At 42.4% G+C, this 18,049-nt stretch overlaps 1 protein-coding gene across 5 annotated transcripts in view; it reads left to right on the forward strand.

Annotated features, from left to right (window-relative positions):
- The window catches only part of LOC132820818 (NXPE family member 3-like), a 94,209-nt gene that overhangs the window by 46,121 nt on the left and 30,039 nt on the right, over window positions 1-18,049 (forward strand). For 4 of the 5 annotated variants that reach the window (XM_060833146.1, XM_060833147.1, XM_060833149.1 and 1 more), the window contains 2 exons: window positions 2,813-3,600; window positions 6,107-6,180. In XM_060833146.1, the coding sequence (XP_060689129.1) occupies window positions 2,813-3,600; window positions 6,107-6,180 (862 nt within the window). The remainder of the gene's footprint in view (window positions 1-2,812; window positions 3,601-6,106; window positions 6,181-18,049) is intronic. The other variant, XM_060833150.1, reaches the window with a different exon arrangement.

Genomic DNA, 18,049 nt, shown 5'->3' on the forward strand with positions numbered 1-18,049 from the left:
TAATTGCACTTAAACTTGGCGAACCTACTACCGTTGCAGGCAAAGCATTCCATACCCTTTCTACTCTCTGAGTAAAGACACTACCTCTGACATCTGTCTTATACCTATCTCCCCTCACTCTAAAGTTGTGTCCCCTCGTGTTTGCCGTTCCCATTCTTGGAAGAAGGCTCTCCCTGTCCACCCTATCTAACCCTCTGATTATAGAACATATAGAACATAGAGCATTACAGCACAGTACAGGCCCTTCGGCCCGGCCTTTTATCTTACTTTAAGATCAGACATTATCTTGTATGTTTCTATTAAGTCACCTCTCAATCTTCTTCTCTCTAACGAGAACAACCTCAAGGCCCTCAGCCTTTCCTTGTAAGACATCCCTTCCATACCAGGCAACATCCTAGTAAATCTCCCCTGCACCCTTTCCAAAGCTTCCACGTCCTTCTTATAATGCGGTGACCAGAACTGTACACAATACTCCAAGTGTGGTCATGCCAGAGCTTTGTACAGCTGCAGCATAACCTCCTTGTTCCGCAACTCAATCCCTCTATTAATAAAGGCCAAAACACTGTATGCCTTCTTAACAACGCTGTCAATCTGGGTGGCAACTTTCAGGGATCTGTGTACATGGACACCGAGATCTCTCTGCTCATCTGCACTCCTAAGAATCTTACCATTAGCCCAGTACTTTGCATTCCGATTACTCTGTCCAAAGTGTATCACCTCACACTTGTCCACATTAAACTCCCTTTGCCACCTCTCAGCCCAGCTCTGCATCTTATCTATGTCTCTCTACAACCTACTACATCCTTCATCACTATCCACAACTCCACCAACCTTAGTGTCGTCCGCAACTTTACTAACCCACCCTTCTAAGCCCTCACCCAGGTCATTTATAAAAATGACGAACAGCAGTGGACCCAACACCGACTCCTGCAGTACGCCGCTAGTAACTGGACACCAAGATGAACATGTTCCATCAACTACAACCCTCTGTTTTCTTTCAGCAAGCCAATTACTGATCCAAACTGCAATGTCTCCCACAATCCCATTCCTCCACATTTTGTATAATAGACTACTGTGGGGAACCTTATCAAACGCCTTGCTGAAATCCATATACACCACATCAACTGGTTTACTCTCATCTACTTGTTTGGTCCCTTTGTCAATAAAGTCAATAAGATTCGTTAGGCACGACCTACCCTTCATAAAACCATGCTGACTCTCCTTGATCAGATTATTCTTTTCTAGATGGTTATAAATCCTATCTCTCATAATCTTTTCCAACACTTTACCAACAACTGAAGTGAGACTCACTGGTCTGTAATTACCAGGGTTGTCTCTACTACCCTTTTTGAACAAGGGAACCACATTTACTATCCTCCAGTCCTCAGGCACTATTCCTGTAGACTATGATGATTGGAAGATCAATGCCAAAGGCTCGGCAATCTCTTCCCTTGCTTCCCAGAGGATCCTAGGATAGATCCCATCCGGCCCAGGGGACTTGTGTATTTTCACACTCTGCAGAATTTCTTGTGAACCTCAATCTCTTCCTTATTCCTGATGAAGGGCTTATGCTCGAAACGTCGAATTCTCTATTCCTGAGATGCTGCCTGGCCTGCTGTGCTTTGACCAGCAACACATTTGCAGCTCAATCTCTTCTAGTCTAGATGCAAGAATCTCTGAATCTTCCTCGCCAACATTTTCATTTTCTATAGTGAACACTATCGAAAAATATTTATTTAGTGCTTCCCTATCTCCTCTGACTCCACACACAACTTCCCACTATTATCCTTGATTGGCCCTAATTTAACTCTCATCATTCTCGTCATTCTTTTATTCCTGAGTTCACAAATCAACAATCTGCCTGTTTGTCTTTTGATTATGACATGAACAGGCTGCTATTGTTCACTGGTGGCAAAGTTCTTGGTGTTTATCGAACATGATAGACAGAAACTCTTACACTTATAAAGGATATGCATCAATTGAGAAGTGGCTATATGAAATGTCTTGAGATTTGTGGGCGGCACGGTGGCACAGTGGTTAGCACTGCTGCCTCACAGCGCCTGTAGACCCGGGTTCAATTCCCGACTCAGGCGACTGACTGTGTGGAGTTTGCACGTTCTCCCCGTGTCTGCGTGGGTTTCCTCCGGGTGCTCCGGTTTCCTCCCACAGTCCAAGGATGTGCGGGTCAGGTGAATTGGCCAAGCTAAATTGCCCGTAGTGTTAAGTAAGGGGTAAATGTAGGGGTATGGGTGGGTTGCGCTTCGGCGGGTCGGTGTGGACTTGTTGGGCCGAAGGGCCTGTTTCCACACTGTAAGTCTAATCTAATCTAATTATTACTGAAGTTATGAGAACTAATCCTGCTGAGATGCAATTCTACAGACAGATCAAGTACCTTCACTTACAAGTCACCTGACCTGAAGCAGAGCCTCAAACAGAAGACCAGGTCTGTTCCCCATCCTATGCCTCATCCTAGGTTCTTCCAACGAGTGTCACTGCAATGTGAGAATTGGGAACACAAACTGACTGGGCATTTTCCCCTCACTATCTCAGCAGTGCGGAAATCAACTCAGAACAGTCCGGGAATTAAACTGGGAACTTTCCTGGCCTGGTCACTTGCAGGAGAAGATCATTGCACTGTCTGGGAGTCAAGGGTTAGACTTTCTGATGACCTGTTTCCTCTCCTGAGCTCAGTTGCAGTATGTAAATTAATAAATGACCACTGTTGCATTTAATTAAATAACCCTTTAATTAAGATAGTGCTATTTTGAAGAATTCTCAATTATGCATGAAAAATGATTTGCTTTTGTCCTAGTACAATAAAACTGCAATTATTGGATCTGCATCGTATTGGAGAAGATATCCAGTTCCAAAATTTAATCACACCATGATGCAGAAAGTGGAAACAAAGAATCCCCATTGGACAGACAGGCTGATACAATGTGGCTACCAGATTCACAGCTTCACCCCTGAAGAAAGGTCAGAGGGAATGTACCTTATGAAAATGATCAAATGGCCTAAATCCCCCAACTCTGCTGTGCCTTTTCAGAAAAGCAGCAACCCAGCACATTGTCACTTTGTAATTTTAAATTCTGCAAAGACTTTCTATGTGGGAGATCAGTTACAAGTGATGCTGCAGATGAGTGATTTTGATGGTCACCCAAAGCGATATGGGGGTGACTATCTCCAAGCTCGGATCCACACCCCAGCTTTAAAAGCTGGTTCAGCAGGAACTGTTATAGACAATGAAAATGGAACTTACTATATCAATTTTAACTTATCTTGGCCGGGGAAAGTTGAAGTTTCTGTTTTATTAGTTCATCCCAGTGAAGGGATCCAAACACTTAAAAGACTACGTGAGGAACAGCCAGAGAGAGTGTATTTAAAAAGTACCTTCAAATATCAGGGTGTTTCAGAGACCACTGTGTGTAATCTATATTTGCCTCAGACTGAGCCACTCTGTAACTTTACTGATCCCAGGACTGGGGAGCCCTGGTTCTGTTACAAACCAAAGAAGCTTCCCTGCTCTGCTCGTATCAACCATCTAAAAGGAGGTTTTGTGAAAAATCTCTTAATTGGAGAAGAGAACCATTTTTTCCAAAGGTACATCAATTAATGTTTTTTTTATTTGTAACTGTTTTCTGCATTTTCTTTCTGACTCAGATTACAACAAAGACACCAAATATCGAACCAGCCTCCTTAACATGGGAAAATCATTTAAAAAGTTGAACTTGAAGTACTTTCTTGAAAATAACAGTGCTTACAACCTCTGGTGGTACATTGATAAATAGCTTTCATTAATTTAAGAAAATTCAGATGCATTTTCACTGTAAAAAAGAATGGAAATTGAGTAACGAATTATCAGAGACTATCCTCTGAGAAAGTTGAGATATTCCTCATTGGAGACTAAGCAATGGCCTTAAAATTGCCTGACATTTCAGACTCAGAATGGTAATTGTCAATAATGTATCCATGGGATGTGAGCATTTCCATCATGTCCAACATTTAGTGCCCAACCTGAATTGCCCTTGTGTTTTTCAAGATAAAATTCTAAGATTTTGACCCGGTGATGATGAGGGAACAGGGATATGGTTCCAAGTCAGAATGATATGTGTCTTGAATTTGTATCTGGTGTTGTTCAAATGAACCATTGTCTTTCTACATGGCAGTAGTCACAGATTTGGAAGATGCTGTCGTTGAAGTCTTGGCAAGTTGCTGCAGTGCATTCTGTATAACTACACAGTGCACACTGGTGGCAGAGCGAGGGAATGTTAAATATGACAAAAGAGCAGCGCTCCGAAAGCTTGTACATCCAAATAACCTGTTGGACTATTACCTGATGTTGTGTGATTTTTATGTTTTCTAAACCAGTCATTAATATGCTTGATCTCTATCAAAGTTCCCTTCAATCTGTTTTGCTCCAAGAAGTTCAACTCCAGCTTCTCCAACTTGATCTTAAAACTGAATTTCTGGCCAATCTTCCCTGCATTCTCTCAAGGACACTCACCCTCATTGTCCTGCCCCATCCATTCATGAATGGTGGTAGACAATTAAATATCTAACATGGGCCAAAAATATTCCCTTCCTTAATAGTGTGAGAATCCCACATATTAATGCAAAAGTCATCTCTGAAGCACTGACATCTTTCTTCAGCCAGAAGTGCCATGTGAATGATGCATCTAGCCTCCTCCTTCGGTCCTGGATATCACAAATCCCAATATAAATGACTCAAGGCATTGAATATTGAACATTATCCTACAACAGTACGGAAGAACTGTGCTCCAAACCAGTCAAGTCACTGCCAAGCGGCTCCAGTTATAGCTGCAACACTGGCATCGAGTCAACAATATGACAAATTGCCCAGAATGTCCTGTCCATTCAAAGTAGGACAAATCCAATCGGATAAATTACCACCCCATTGGTGTGCTCTCAATCATCAACAAAATAGAAAGTGTCTTTAGTTGTGCTATAAACAGGAATAATCTGCTCACTGAAATGAATTTGGATTCCCTGATCTCATTTCAAACTTAGTCCTAACATGCTGAAAAGAAATAAACTCCAGAGGTGAAGTGAGACTGCCTGTCTTTGACATCAAGGGAACATTCAAATATGACATTAAATACAAAGTCGTTGGCAATCAGGTGCAATTTCTCAGTGGTTCAGAATCATACCTAGTGCAAAGGAAGATGGCTTGGGGATCAGTCAATCAGCACAGCCTAAGGACATGTTTGTAAGGATTCTTCAAGGCACTATTCAAGGCCAAACCATCCTCAATTATATTATCAATAATCCTCCGTCCAACATAAGGTTTGAAATGGAGATGTTCACTATGATTGCACAGTGTTCATGACTTGTCATATAATGAAGCAGTTTGTGTCCATACTTAGCAAAAACCTAGATAATATCCAGATTTGTGTTGATAAGTGGCAGGTAATACAAGTACTGGACAATGACCATTTCCAATTAATGAAAACGTATTATCTCAGGATGTTCAATTGCTTTACTACTACTGAACCTTGCACTTTCAGTAGCCTGGGTGTTACCATTAACAAGAAACTAATTTGGATTGGAGATCCAATTAATATCTGATTTCCCTTTGAAATTGTCTAAAAACTTATTTTCTACTGACTGACCTGTAGTTATTGGGAATGCCTGAGACTCTTTTTGAATAGAGGTGTCACATTGCCACTTTCTAATTGGCTGGTACCCTCCCTATATCTAGGAAGTTTACAGGAAGCCTTTTCTATTTATCAACCCCAATGTCCTTTCACAACCTGGAACTCTAGGCCTCTGGACCTAATAATCTATCTCTTCTCAGTATGTCAATATTTCCAATCTATTTTTCCTTTCACTTTTCACTCTATCCATTAGCTTTACTGCCTTTACTTCAACTGATATGTTGTAAGTTTTTTCTTCTTTGGAAAACATAAAAATATTGCAGTTTTATCAAAATGTACCACAAATGAAGTACATTGCTTCACTTACTTGAAAACGTCTAGTGCGTGTGTCTAAAACTAAACTAAAATGGATAATACTTTTGCACTAAAATTGTATTATTAATCATGACATTATTATAATGATTTAACTTTTGATATATTTATATCTACAGTAGTGTCAACATCAAGAAGCCCATATTGCCCAGATCACCAATGTACATAATGGTCCAGCCTTCTCCCCATACAAGTAAGATAATTAAAAGTCATTGACAATTACACTAAAGATTTGGTATATTAGAGGAAAGATAAATAAGGAGATGATGGAATAATCCCTTAATACAAATAGGCAGGGGTCTGTAGCATTTTTTTGAGTAAAATATAATTTAATTTCTGTGTAAAGTAGCATTTTGGTCTTTTTGCTTATATACAGCAAGTAGGACTAATCTAGCATAAATGTGTGAACATGATGGATTCAGGTCTGACCAATTCTGTTCCAATTCAGTACACATTAAACACTTATTACTACACATACTATTTTGCATATCACAAAACTGAAGTCTTGATTATTTTGGTGGTTTTTATATATTTCAATTTGTGGTTTGAAATTGTGAACTGAAAGAGAATCCCACTTTTACTCAGAAAATTCTGAACTACAGCATTCCATATAGTTCCTGATCAATTCCTTCAGAGATATTTTGCCAGACTGGTAAGACTTGAACCTAGGTGTCCTTGGTTAGAGATAGGGACACTACCACTACACTACAAGAGCCTTCTAAACTGCACCAATTTATGTCTTTTCTGAATCCAAAAGTGCTCTCACACACGTCTGAATATTTGTTTTCCTATCCTCAAATCACCCCAGTATTATGTTTTTCCCCAACTACTGACTGCCATTAGTAAATCACCCATATTTTCAAATTGAATGATATACATGCAAAGACCATGAAGGGCAATGGAAAACATCAAGGGTGAGGGAGAGGTAGGGAGAGGGGGAGCGGCCTAAACCAAAATGAATATGGAAGCTACAACAATTCATTCCATATTATTAGATTTGGACCTGCTGAACTTTCATTTCAACTTCAGACAGAGTGCAAGAAATGGGCTGCAGCTGATCAGCTGCCCATTATAATTCCAGCATGAGCTTCCCTTCCATTGACTTTGCTGAATCAGATTTGTATACTGAGAGAAAAATGTCTTACGTTTATGGCTGTATTTACATGAGTAAGATGGACAAAGCCAAAAATCACACCGGGTTATAGTCTAATAGGGCTGAAAATGAGTTGCTGGAAAAGTGCAGCAGGTCAGGCAGCATCCAAGGAGCAGGAGAATCCACTTTTTGGGCATGAGCCCTTCTTCAGGACTTCTTCTTCTTCCTGAAGAAGGGTTCATGCCCAAAACGTTGATTCTCCTGCTCCTTGGATGCTGCCTGACCTGCTGCACTTTTCCAGCAACACATTTTCAGCTCTGATCTCCAGCATCTGCAGTCCTCACTTTCTCCTATAGTCTAATAGGTTCATTTGAAACCATAAGCTTTTGGAGCCCCCGCTCCTTATGTAGGCAGCTAGTAAGTGACACAAAATTTATAGTAAATGGTCAAAGGATTATACAGCTTCTGCGAATGTATTGAACAAATCTAGATGGCTATTAAGTCTTTAATCAGTTAGAAATCTTGCAGTTTCAAATGAACCTGTTGGACTATAGCACAGTGTCATGTGATTTCTGACTTTGTCCATCCCAGTCCAAATCCTCATAATTGTAAGATGGAGCACACAGTCTGCATTTGTGAAAGGACAGTTGTACCAGACTGAATGGAGTACAAAGTAAAATGTCTGGTGTGCTGAAATGCATTTCAATCAGGAAACAAGTAACCAAATAGCAATAGTTTTCATTACATGCACTGTTACAGTAAACAGACGTTCCCAACTCTGTTAACCTGGCAACGACCTGTGAACCCATCCTCACTCTTTTCTCCTAACCAAAGCCTATGTATCTCTACTGTGTTCTATTAGCAATTCCCAGTAACTGAGAAGGTAAATGAATCATATAAAAACTTACCTTGAGTCAGCGGCCTCCATGTTTGCAGCAAGAATGGTGAGAGTGAGGACCAGGGGACTGCTGGGAAGGTAAATTAATCTTGTGAAGAGGCAGAGTGCATGCTGAGCAGGAGCAGGCATGGGATGGCTGGTAAGTGAGGTAACATGTTTAGGCGGTTGTTTTACCCAGAACACTACTTAGGCAGTGTCTCTCGTCAATCCTCCTCCTCCAACCAAAACAAAAGGCTCTGTGCACTGATTTGGTAAGGTTACTATTTTTTTGATAGTCTCTTTGGGAATTCAGAACAGTGAGTATGGATATTAAGCAGCTGCACTCTCATTATGTAGAATGTGGGAGGTAGTGGTCACCACTAGGGTCCCTGCTGACTTCATCTGTGGGACTTGCACCCAAATCCAGCTCTTCGGAAGCCGTGTTAAGGAACTGGAACTGGATGAACTTTGGATCATTCGGGAGGCTGAGGGGGTAATTGAGAGGAGTTACAGGAAGTTAGTCACACATCAGATACAGGAAAAAGGTAGTTGGGGTACACTCAGGGAATGGAAAGTTAATGGGCAGACCACACAGGGATCCCCTGAGGCAGTTCCCCTCAATAACTAGTATACTGTGTTGGATACTGCTGGAAGGGGACACACCACTTACTAGGGAAAGCCATGAGGAACAGGCCTCTGGCACAGAGTCTGTTCCTGTTGCTCAGAAGGGAAGGGGGGAGAGAAGTAGTGCATTAGTCATTAGTCCATAGTTAAGGGGGTCAGAAAGGAGATTCTGTGGGAAAGAGAGAGATTCAAGTTTGGTATATCACTGCCCAGGTGCTAGGGTCCATAATGTTTTGAATTATGTTTTCAGGATCTTTAAGGGAGAGGGGGAGCAGCCCCAAGTCGTGGTCCACATAGGTACTAACGACATAGGGAGGAAATGGGATGGGGATGTAAGGCAGAAATTCAAGGAACGAGGGTGGAAACTTATTGCGAGAACAAACATTGTTGTTATCTCTGGTTGTTATCCGCGCCATGTGCTAGCAAGGCGAGGAATAGGGAGAGAGAGCAGTTGAATTGTAGCTACAAGGATGGTACACGATGAGGGATTCAGATACCTGGATAATTGTGTCTCATTCTGGGGTAGGTGGGACGCCTACAAACAGGATGGTCTACACCTGAACCAGAGGAGGTACCAATATCCTTGGCGGGGGGTTGCTAATGCTCTTTGAGTAGGTTTAAACTAATTCAGCAGGGGGCAATGGGAACCTGAATTGTAGCTTCAGTGTACAGGAGGTTGAGAGCAGTGAGGTTATGAATAAGGTTTCAAGGTCACAGGAGTGTACCGGCAGGCAAGAAGGTGGCTTGAAATGTGTCAGTTTCAATGTCAGAAGCATTCAGAAAAAGGTGGCTGAACTTACAGCATGGGTTGGTACCTAGGACTTCGATGTTGTGGCCATTTCAAAGACATGGGTAGAGCAGTGACAGGAGTGGTTATTGCAGATTACTGGTTTTGATGTTTCAATAAGAACAGGGAAGGTGCTAAAGGAAGGGGAGGTGTGGCATTATTAGTCAAGGATTGTATTACAGTGGCAGAAAAGATGTTTGATGAGGACTCATCTACTGAGGTAGTAAGGGGGGAGGTTAGAACCAGGAAAGGAGAGGTCACCCTGTTGGGAGTTTTCTATAGGCCTCCTGAAAAGTTCCAGACATGTAGAGGAAAGGATTGCAAAGATGATTCTGGATAGAAGCGAAAGTAACAGAGTAGTTGTTATAGGGATGTCAGCTTCCCAAATATTGACTATAAATGCTATAGTTCGAGTACCTTAGATAGGTCAGTTTTTATCCAATGTTTCCTGACACAGTATATAGAGAGGCTAATAAGAGGCAAGACCACATTGGATTTGGTACTGGCTAATAAACCTGGCCAGGTTTTAGGTTTGGAGGGAGCTGAGCATTTTGGTGATTACTTTAGTGATGGATAGGGGTAGGTATGTAACGCAGGACAAGAATTATAGCTGGGGAAAGGCAATTATGATGCAATTAGGCAAGATTTAAAATGCATAGAATGGGGAAGGAAATTGCAGGGAATGGGCACAATTGAAATGTGGAACTTGTTCAAGGAATAACTACTGCGTGTCCTTGATAATTATGTACCTGTCAGGCAGGGAGGAAGTGGTCAAGCAAGGGATCTGTGGCTTGCTAAAGAAGTTGAATTGCTTGTCAAGAGGAGGAAGCAGGATTCTGTAAAGATGAGACTTGAAGGCACAGTTAGGGTGCATGAGTATTACAAGTTAGCCAGGAAGGATGTAAAGAGAGAGCTAAAGTGAGTGAGGGGGGGGACATTAGAAGTCTTTGGCAGGTAGAATCAGGAAAAACCCTAAAATTTCCATCGGTATGTCAGCAATAAAAAATTGACTAGAGTAAGATTAGGGCCTGTCAAGGACAGTAGAGGGAAGTATGTGTCAAGTCCGAAGAGATAGATATTTTTCATCAGTGTTCCCAAAGGAAAAAGACAATATTGTCAAGGAGAGCGCTGAGATACAGGATAATAGACTATACAGGATTGAGGTTCATAAGGAAGCGATGTTAGCAATTCTGGAAAGTGTGAAACTAGATAAGTCCCCTGGGATGGATGGGGTTTAGAGCTGAAAATGTGTTGCTGGAAAAGCGCAGCAGGTCAGGCAGCATCCGAGGAGCAGGAGAATCGATGTTTCAGGCATGAGCCTTTCTTCAGGACTTCTTCTTCTTCCTGAAGAAGGGCTCATGCCCAAAACGTCGATTCTCCTGCTTCTTGGATTCTGCCTGACCTGCTGCGCTTTTCCAGTAATACATTTTCAGCTCTGATCTCCAACATCTGCTGTCCTCACTTTCTCGTGGATGGGATTTACCCTCGGTTCTCTGGGAAGGTAGGGAGGAGATTGCAGAGCTTTTGGCTTTGATCTTTATGTCACCATTGTCAACAGGAATACTGCCACAAGACTGGAGGATAGCAAATGTTGTCCCCTTGTTCAAGAAGGGGAGTAGAGACAACGCTGGCAATTATAGACCAGTAAGCCTACCTTCAGTTGTGTTGGAAAGGATTATAAGAGATAGGATTTATGACTGTCTAGAAAGGATTTTTTCCTGTTCAGGAGCAGTGGGAGATAGAGCAGACATGACATGGAGACCAGGAGGATGCCAGAAGGTAAGGAATTAGTGTATATTTGGGCAGCAGCTAAAGCCAAGATACTACGCGTGTAGTATCTGCCTACCACCCCCACACTCCTCTAACCAGAAGAAAAAGACTCTGTAAGGTAAGGCTTTTTTTTCTCTTTATTTTCTTTCATATATTTAAGTGCATTATTTGGTTTTAGTTAGTTGATATAAAGCTCAGGCTTACAATGGCAGGGGACCTCAGACCCGTGGCATGGTGCCTCTTGCTTGATGTGGGAGCTTAGGAAAGTAGTTGACGTTCCTGACTCTTGCACTTGCAAGAAGTGTGTCCTGCTGCAGCTCCTGTTTGATTGCATGACTGCTCTGGAGATGCAGATGGATTCACTGTGGAGCACCGCAGGTTAGAAATGCCGAGGGAGAGTGAATGAGTGACCAAAAGACAGAAAAAGAGTAGGAAGGCAGTGCAGGTGTCCCCTGCGGTCATCTCCCTCCAAAACAGGTATACCGTTCTGGATACTGTTGGGAGAGATGGTTTACCAGCGAGGATAGCAGTTACCAAGATCATGGCACCGTGGTGGGCACAACTGTTCAGAAAGGCGGGAAAATAACTCATAGGGCCGTAGTCATAGGGGATTCTATTGTAAGGGGAGTAGATAGGTGGTTCTGGGGCCGAAGACGGGACCCCCAAATGGTAGGTGCCCAAATGACCAGGTGCTCAGGTCAGGCATGTCACCGATCAGTTGCAGAGCATTTTAAAAGGGGAGGGTAAACAGCCAGTTGTCTTCTGTATAAAGGCACCAACGATATAAGTAAAAAATGAAATGAGGTTCTGGAAGCACAATTCAGGGAGTTAGGAGAGAAGTTAAAAAGGAGGATCTCAAAGGTAGTGATCTCGGGATTATTACCAGTGCCACGTGCTAGCTAGCGTAGAAATGAGAAAAACAGGCAGGATGAACATGTGAGGGGGGAGGGGGTGGTGGTGGAGTTGCATTGCTGGTCAGGGATGATATTACAGTTATGCTAAAGGAGGACACTATGGACGACTTGAGTAGTGAGGTATTATATGTGGAGCTCAGAAGTAAGAAGAGTGCACTTACATTGTTGGGGCTGTATTACAGGCCTCCCAACATTGAGCATAAGATAGAAGAACGAATAGGTAAACAGATTATGGGAATATGTAGACACAACAGGGTAGTGGCAATTGGAGATTTTAATTTTCCCAACATTGACTGGGATACACTTAGCATCAGAGGTCTGGAGAGGACAGAATTTGTAAGAAGCATCCACGAGAATTTTCTAGAGCAGTATGTCAATAGTCTGATGAGGGAAGGGAGCCATATTGGACCTCGTAATGGGGAATGTGCCAGACCAAGTGGTAGAAGTTGTGGTGGGGGATTCCTTTGGGAATAGTGACCACAATTCTGCAAGTTTTAGAATACTCGTAGACAAAGATGAGAGTGGTCCTAAGAGAAGAATACTAAATTGGGCCAAGGCCAATTGTATCAAAATTAGGCAGGAGCTGGGAAATATGGATTGGATACAGCTATTTGAAGGGAAGTCCACATTTGATATGTGGGAGGCTTTCAAAGGTAGGTTAAAGATAGTGCAGGATAGGCATGTCCCATTGAAAGCAAAGGATAGGAAAGACAAGATTTGTGAACCATGGATGACAGGAGAAATCGTACGACTAGTCAAGAGGAAAAGGGAAGCGAACATAAGGCCTAGGCAGCTAAGAACAGAATGGGCTCTGGAGGAATATCGGAAGAGTAGGACAAGTCTTAAACAAGGAACCAAGTGGGCTAAAAGGGGTCATGAAATAGCTTTAGTGAGCAGAATCCCAAAGCCTTTTATTCTTATATAAGAAGTAAGCGGGTAGCTAGAGAAAGGATTGCTTCACTAAAGGATAATGAAGGAAGGCTGTGTGTCGAATCTGAGAGAATGGGTGAGATTCTGAATGATTATTTTGCATCAGTGTTCACCGAGGAGAGGGACATGATGAATGTTGAGATTAGAGATAGAAGTTTATATAGTCTGGATCACGTTGACATAAGTAGGGAAGATGTATTGAGTAGGCTAGAGGTTATTAAGGTGGACAAATTCCCAGGATCGGATGGGATCTATCCCAGGTTCAGAGGAAGGTGAGAGAGGAAATAGCTGTGGCCGTGACAGATATCCTTGTGGCATCCTTAAACTCAGGTGAGGTGACAAAGGACTGGAAGATTGCTCATGTTGTCCCCCTGTACAAGAAGGGTAGTAGGGATATTAAGGGTAACTACAGACCAGTGAGCCTGACGTCAGTGGTGGGAAAGTTACAGGAGAAGATACTGAGGGTTATGATCTATTTATATTTGGAAAGGAATGGGCTAATCAGTGATAGGCAACATGGTTTTGTGCAGGGGAGATCGTGCCTTACCAACTTTATACAGTTCTTTGAGGAAATGACCAAGTTGATAGATGAAGGAAAGGCATATACATGGACTTTAGTAAGATGTTTGATAGGGTTCCCCATGGTAAATGAATGAAGAAAGTGAAGTCACATGGTGTGCAGGGTGTTCTAGCTAGGTGGATGAAGAACTGGTTGAGCAACAGGAGACAGAGAGTAGTAGTTGAAGGGAGTTTCTCGAAATGGAGAAAGGTGACCAGTGGTGTTCCACAGGGGTCAGTGCTGGGGCCACTGTTGTCTGTGATATACATAAATGATCAGGATGAGGACAGTTGGTATGATCAGCAATTTTGTAGATGACATGAAGATTGGTGGAGAAGTAGCTGCAAATGTGTTGCTGGTCAAAGCACAGCAGGCCAGGCAGCATCTCAGGAATAGAGAATTCGACGTTTCGAGCATTATGCTCGAAACGTCGAATTCTCTATTCCTGAGATGCTGCCTGGCCTGCTGTGCTTTGACCAGCAACACATTTGCATTTGGTGGAGAAGTATAAAGCATAAGGGACTGTCAAAGAATACAGGAGAATATAGATAGACTGGAGAGTTGGGCGGAGAAATCATGGATGGAGTTCAATCCAGGCAAATGTGATGCATATTGGGAAGTCTAATTCTAGAGTGAATTATACAGTAAATGGAAGAGTCTTGGAAAAAGTTGATGAGCAGAGAGATCTGGGAGTGCAGGTCCATTGTACCCTGAAGGTTGCTGCACTGGTGGATAGAGTGGTCAAGAAGGCATATGGTATGCTTGCCTTTATCGGATGGGGTGTTGAGTGTAAGAGCTGGCAGGTCATGTAACATTGTACAAGACATTGGTTCAGCTGCATTTAGAATACTGTGTACAGTTTTGGTCAGCACATTACCAAAAGGATGTGGATGCTTTGGAGAGGGTGCAAAGAAGGTTTACGAGGATGTTGTCTGGTATGGAAGGTGCTTGCTTTGAAGAAAGATTGAGTAGGTTAGGTTTGTTCTCATTAGAAAAAAGGAGACTAAGGGGGGACCTAAGTGAGTTTTGTAAAATCATGAACAGTATAGACAGGGTTGATAGAGACAAGCTTTTGCCCAGGGTGAAGGATTCAGTAATGAGAGGTAACGCGTTCAAGGTGAGATGTGAAAAGTTTAAGGGGGATATACATGGCAAGTACTTTACACAGAGGGTGGTTGGTGTCTGGAACGCGTTGCCAACAGAGGTAGTAGAGGCAGGCACGGTAGATTCATTTAAGGTGCATCTGGACAGATACATGAGTAGGTGGGGAGCAGAGGGATCCAGCTCTTTTGGAATTGGGCGACAGGTTTAGATAGTCGATTTGGATCAGCTCAGGCTTGAAAGGCCAAAGGGCCTGTTCCTGGGTTGTAAATTTTCTTTGTTTCTTTGAATAACTTGATTAGGGATTGTCAGCAGGGTTTTGTGAAAGGTAAGTTGTGCCTCACAATCCTTATTGAGTTCTTTGAGAAGGTGACCAAACAGGTGGATGAGGGTAAAGCTGTTGGTGTGGTATATCTGGATTTCAGTAAGGCATTTGATAAGGTTCCACATGGTAGGCTACTGCAGAACACACAGAGGCATGAAAATGGGGGTTAATTAGCAGTTTGGATCAGAAATTGGCCAGCTGAAAGAAAACAGAGAGTTATGGTTGATGGGAAATGTTCATCTTCAATTACTAGTGGTGTACCACAAGGATCTGTTCTCAGTCCACAGCTGTTTTTTATAAATTACTTCGATGAGAGCGGTGAAGGATGGGTTAGTTAATTTACAGATGACACTAAAGTCGGTGGCATTATGGACAGTGCGAAAGGATATTGCAGCTTACAGAGGTCATAGATAAGCTGCAGCTTGGGGCTGAGAGGGGGCAAATGGAGTTTAATGCAGAAAAGTGTGAGTGATTCACTTTGGAATAACAGGAATACAAAGTACTGGGGTGTAGGTTTGCTCGCTGAGCTGTAGGTTTAATATTCAGATGTTTCATTACCTGGCTAGGTAACATCATCAGTGGCGACCTCCAAGTGAAGCGAAGCTGTTGTCTCCTGCTTTCTATTTATGTGTTTGTCCTGGGTGTGATTCCTGGGGTTTGTGGTGATGTTATTTCCTGTTCATTTTCTGAGAGGTTGATAGATGGTATCTAGATCTATGTGTTTGTTTATGGTGTTGTGGTTAGAGTGCCAGGCCTCTAGGAATTCTCTGGCATATCTTTGCTTAGCCTGTCCCAGGATAAATGTGTTATCCCAGTCGAACTGGTGGTTTTTTTCATCCGTGTATAGGGCTACGAGGGAGAGAGGGTCGTGTCTTTTTGTGGCTAGCTGGTGTTCGTGTATCCTGATGGCTAACTTTCTTCCTGTTTATCCTACATAGTATTTGTGGCAGTCCTTGCATGGAATTTTGTAGATGACATTGTTTTGTCCATGGTTTGTACTGGGTCTTTTAAGTTTGTTAGTTTTTGTTTGAGAGTGTTGGTGGGTTTGTGTGCTACGAGGGTTCCGAGGGGTCTTAGTAATCTGGCTGTCATTTCTGAAACTTCTTTGATGTATGGTAAGGTGGTTAGGGTTTCTGGCTGTGTTTGGTCTGCTTGTCATGGTTTGTTCTTGAGGAATCTGCAGACTGTATTTTTTTGAGTATTCGTTCTTTTTGAATATGTTGTATAGGTGGTTCTACTCTGTTTTCCGAAGTTCGTCTGTGCTGCAGTGCATGGTGGTTCATTGGAATAGTGTTCTGGTACAGCTTCGTTTGTGTGTGTAGTTAAGTATTTGGTCAGTATTTGTGGGTTTTCTGTATACACAGGTTTGTAGTTCTCCATTGTCCTTTCCAACCACAACACCATAAACAAACTCATAGATCTAGACGCCATCTATCAACACCTCCGAAAACGAACAGGAAATGACATCACCACAAACCCCAGGAACCCCATCCAGGACAAACATATAAATAGAAAGCAGGAGACAGCAGCTTCGCTTCACTTGGAGGTCGCCATTGATGATGTTACCTAGCCAGGTAATGAATAGTCTAGATATCTAACCTACAGCTCAGCGAGCAAACCTACACCCTAAACCTCAACCTGAGCTACAAACCTTCACAAACCTTGCACAGAGTACTGGACTAATAGTAAGATTCTTGGTAGTGTGGATGAGCAGAGGGATCGCGGTGTCCATGTGCATAGATCTCTGAAAGTTGCCACTCAGATTGATTGGGTTGTTAAGAAGGCTTACAGTGTGTTAGCTTTGGAGTTTTGGAGCCATGAGCTCATGTTACAGCTGTATAAAACTCTGGTGTGGCCGCATTTGGAGTACTGTTTACAGTTCTGATCGCTACATTATCGGAAGGACATGGAAGCATTGGAAAGGATGCAGAGGAGATTTACCAGGAAGTTGCCTGGTATGGAGGGAAGATCTTATGAGGAAAGGCTGAAGGACTTGAGGCTGTTTTCGTTGCAGAGAAAAAGGTTAAGAGGTGACTTAATAGAGATATACAAGATAATCAGAGGATTACATAGGGTGGACAGCGAGAGCCTTTTTCCTTGGATGTAATGGCTAGCATAAGGGAATACAGCTTTAAATTGACAGGTGAAATATATAGGAGAGATGTCAGAGGTAGTTTCATTATTCAAAGAGTAATAAAGGTGTGGAATACCCTGCCTGCAATGTACTAGATTCATCAACATTAAGGGTATTTAAATGGTCATTGGACAAATATATGGATGATAATGGAATAGTGTAGGTTAGATGGGCTTCAGGGTAGTTTCACAGTTCAGTGGAAAATCGAGGGCCGAAGGGCCTGTACTGCACTAATTTTTTCTATGTCCTGCATTTTACTCTATTTGTAAGATCCAGTAAAACACAGGCACAATTATAATTAGGATGTACGCTTCTTTACAAATCAATGCTCTGGGGACAGTTAAAAGTCTGGCCTCCAGACAGATATATGTTAAGGTGGTTAGGGTTTCTGGCTGTGTTTGGTCTGCTTGTCGCAGTTTGTTCTTGAGGAATCTGAGGACTGTATTTTTTGAGTATCCGTTCTTCTTGAATACGTTGTATAGGCGGTTCTCCTCTTTTTTCCGCTTTTCTGCATTAAACTCCATTTGCCCCCTCTCAGCCCCAAGCTGCAGCTTATCTATGACCCTCTGTAACCTGCAATATTCTTTCGCACTGTCCACAATGCCACCGACTTTAGTGTCATCTGTAAATTTACTAACCCATCCTTCACCGCTCTCATACAGGTCATTTATAATTAACCCTCATTCTCATGCCTCTGTGTATTCTGCAGTAGCCTACTATGTGGAGCCTTATTATCTGATAATTACTGCCTCACTAAGAAAATTACAAACTAGTTATAATTATTGTTTGTTTTCTGAATCTTCTGAAACTAGTCTTACAAATAGTTTAAAATTTAATGTTATACTGACATGATGGCCTGGATGAGATTATGTGCACAAACAGATCACTGCGGCCATTATTGCATTGGGAACATATGTTCCATATGCTAATGTAGCCCTTTTCATAACC

This window comes from Hemiscyllium ocellatum, chromosome 12, assembly GCF_020745735.1.
Source record: "Hemiscyllium ocellatum isolate sHemOce1 chromosome 12, sHemOce1.pat.X.cur, whole genome shotgun sequence".
NCBI classification, from domain to species: Eukaryota; Metazoa; Chordata; class Chondrichthyes; order Orectolobiformes; family Hemiscylliidae; genus Hemiscyllium; species Hemiscyllium ocellatum.